The sequence below is a fragment of the Tetrao urogallus genome (assembly GCF_951394365.1).
Source record: "Tetrao urogallus genome assembly, chromosome: 2".
NCBI lineage: Eukaryota > Metazoa > Chordata > Aves > Galliformes > Phasianidae > Tetrao > Tetrao urogallus.
In genome coordinates, this window is record NC_136814.1 from 8,150,346 (window position 1) to 8,152,841 (window position 2,496).

The 2,496-nt window shown below is 61.6% G+C and overlaps 1 protein-coding gene across 1 annotated transcript; it reads right to left on the reverse strand.

Moving 5' to 3' along the window:
* Window positions 1-1,935, reverse strand: OTX1 (orthodenticle homeobox 1; the record flags this gene model as incomplete). Its single annotated transcript, XM_079550015.1, is given in 6 exon segments — window positions 1-756; window positions 1,262-1,324; window positions 1,326-1,414; window positions 1,839-1,857; window positions 1,859-1,887; window positions 1,890-1,935. Coding segments are annotated over 6 exon segments (1,002 nt in total).
* Between the last annotated feature and the right edge of the window lie 561 nt (window positions 1,936-2,496).

Consider the following 2,496-nt stretch of genomic DNA (forward strand, 5'->3'; position numbering starts at 1 on the left):
TCACAAGACCTGGAAGCGCCAGGAGGCCTGGTCCTTGTAGTCGAGGCAGTCGGGGGAGTTGAAGTTGAGCTTCCAGGAGGCGGCGGCGGCCGGCTCCTTGTAGTCCAGGCAGTCGGAGGAGTTGAAGGGCAGCGCGGTGCCGCCGTAGCCCTGGTGGTGGTGGTGATGGTGGTGGTGGTGGTGGCCCGAGCTCTGGCTCAGAGGGTGGTGATGGTGGTGACCCGGCACCGAGGAGGGACCCATGGGGCTGAGCTGGTGGGGATGGTGGTGGGAGTGCATGGGGGCCAGATAGGAGCTGCAATCCACTCCCCCGAAGTAGGACGAGGAGGGCGGTGCGGGGTAGCCCTGCCCGTACCCGCCGCCCTGGCCGTAGGACACGGGGTAGCTGGCGGAGGCTGCGGGCCCTGCGCGCTGCATGCAGGACGCGCCGGCGGGCGGCAGGGGCTCAGGCACCGTCACCCCCGCCGGGGCTGCACCAGGAGAGATGGAGGCCGGGCTCCAGATGGACGAGGCCGTCGTGCCCAAGGAGGCCGGGGCAGCCCCGGCTGCCACTGCAGCCCCTGAAGAGGCCGAGCTGGAGGAGGAAGAGGAAGCAGAGGAGCTGGAGGCGGCCGCCGGCGGCGTGAACTGCCCGCTGCTCTCCGAGCCTGAGCTCTCACGGGCCGGCGATGACTTCTTCTTGGCCGGGCGGCTCTTGGCTCCGCCGCCGCTCTGCTGCTGCTGCCGGCACTTGGCGCGGCGGTTCTTGAACCAGACCTGGGGGAAATGGGGCTATGAGCGGCAGGGAGAGGAGCCGGGGGCCCTGCTTGCCCTCCTGCAGCCGGGCGGCCTCACCCGCACCCACACCCCGCCATTACACCCACAGAGCCCTGCCCGCGCCCCGACGGCATCACCCCAAATGCCCTCAGCGAGGAGTGGGGCGTCCCATCCTGTTGTACTGGGGTCACTGGGGCTTGAGGCCAAGGGAGCCCACTGAGCTCAGGACCCCTCAACAAATGACCATGAGGAAGGGGCCAGCACCCACACACCCACCCTGCAGGCAGCACTCCGGGGCCGCTGCTGTGCAGCAAGGCAGGACAGGGGCTGTTAACCCCGCAGGACAGGTGGACGGGGGAATACAAATTAAATAAGATCGAAAAAAATTACAAGTGAAGAGAAAATAAACAAAAGCCCCTTCCCCTGAGCAGCACAGCCCACGCACGCCCCAGGGAGACCGGCTGAGCATGGCCAACCGCGCCGAGTGCCCCGGTCCCGGCAGTACCTGCACTCGGGACTCGGGCAGATTGATCTTCAGGGCCACCTCCTCCCGCATGAAGATGTCGGGGGTAGCGAGTCTTGGCAAACAGGGCCTCCAGCACGTCCAGCTGCGAGCGGGTGAAGGTAGTGCGCTCCCGGCGCTGCTTCCTCGGGGTGGCTGCGGGCAGGCACCGTCACTGTGGCACCGCGCGGCCCCGGCAACCCGCGGTGGGGGCGTCCTCGGAGCATCCCCCCCCCTCCGCTCTGTGGACCCCACATTATGGAACTCCTTGGTCCCACGGCACTGCCGTGCGGGGCTGAACCCATCCCGCTGCAGACGGGGGTGAGCAGAGAAGCACTTGGGAAGGATCAGGCCCGGACGCGGTGGGAGATCCGTGGAGATTTCGTTGTAGGGAAATAAACCACACTTCCACCTCCCCTCCTCCTCCCCTCCCTTTTTCTTTTCTTTCTTTCTTTCTTTCTTTCTTTTTTTTTTTTTTTTTTTTCCTTTTTAAATTTTCCTTAAAATTCCCCGCGGAAGCGAACGAAATCAGGGGGAGAAGGGAAGGAGGAGGGGGGGGGGGGTCGCGTTTGGGACTCACCCGGGTACCCGACGGCAGGGGTGTAGCAGGTCCATGGCCGGCCCGGCAGCCCCAGCCCGTTCATGCCGTACGGGGGCTGCTTGAGGTAAGACATCATGCTAACAGCCGGGCGGTTTCCTCCGACGTCCCGCAGGAAAGTAAAAAAAAAAATTAAAAATAAAATAAAAATAAAAATAGTCGCAATAGAAATAATTAAAAAAAAAATGAGGAAAAAGAGGGGAAAAAAAAAAAAGCCCAAAAAAACGAACGCAACAAAAAGAGCCCCCAGACGAGAGGCAGAGCTGCGCCGCCGCCGCGCAGTGTTCGGTCCGTCCCGCGGCGCCGACGCGCGGTCCTCGGGCGGCGGTGGCGGAGCGGAGCGGGGTCGGCCCGGTCCTGCGGGGAGAGAGCGGGGTCAGCGAGCCGCAAACTTCGCGGTTTGGGAGTTTTTCTTTCTTTCTTTCTTTCTTTTTTTTTCTTTTCTTTTCTTTTTTTAAATAATTATTCTTTTTCGAAACGAAGGCGAGTTGCGGGCGAGCGCCGAGAGGCACCGTCGCCCGGCGATGGGGAGAGATAAAGCAATTATTTAAAAAGATAATTGGATTAGGAATCAAAAGGAGGGACCGGAGGAGGGAAGTCTAATTAATTTAAAAGCGAGCGGACGGGGGACGTTTTAATT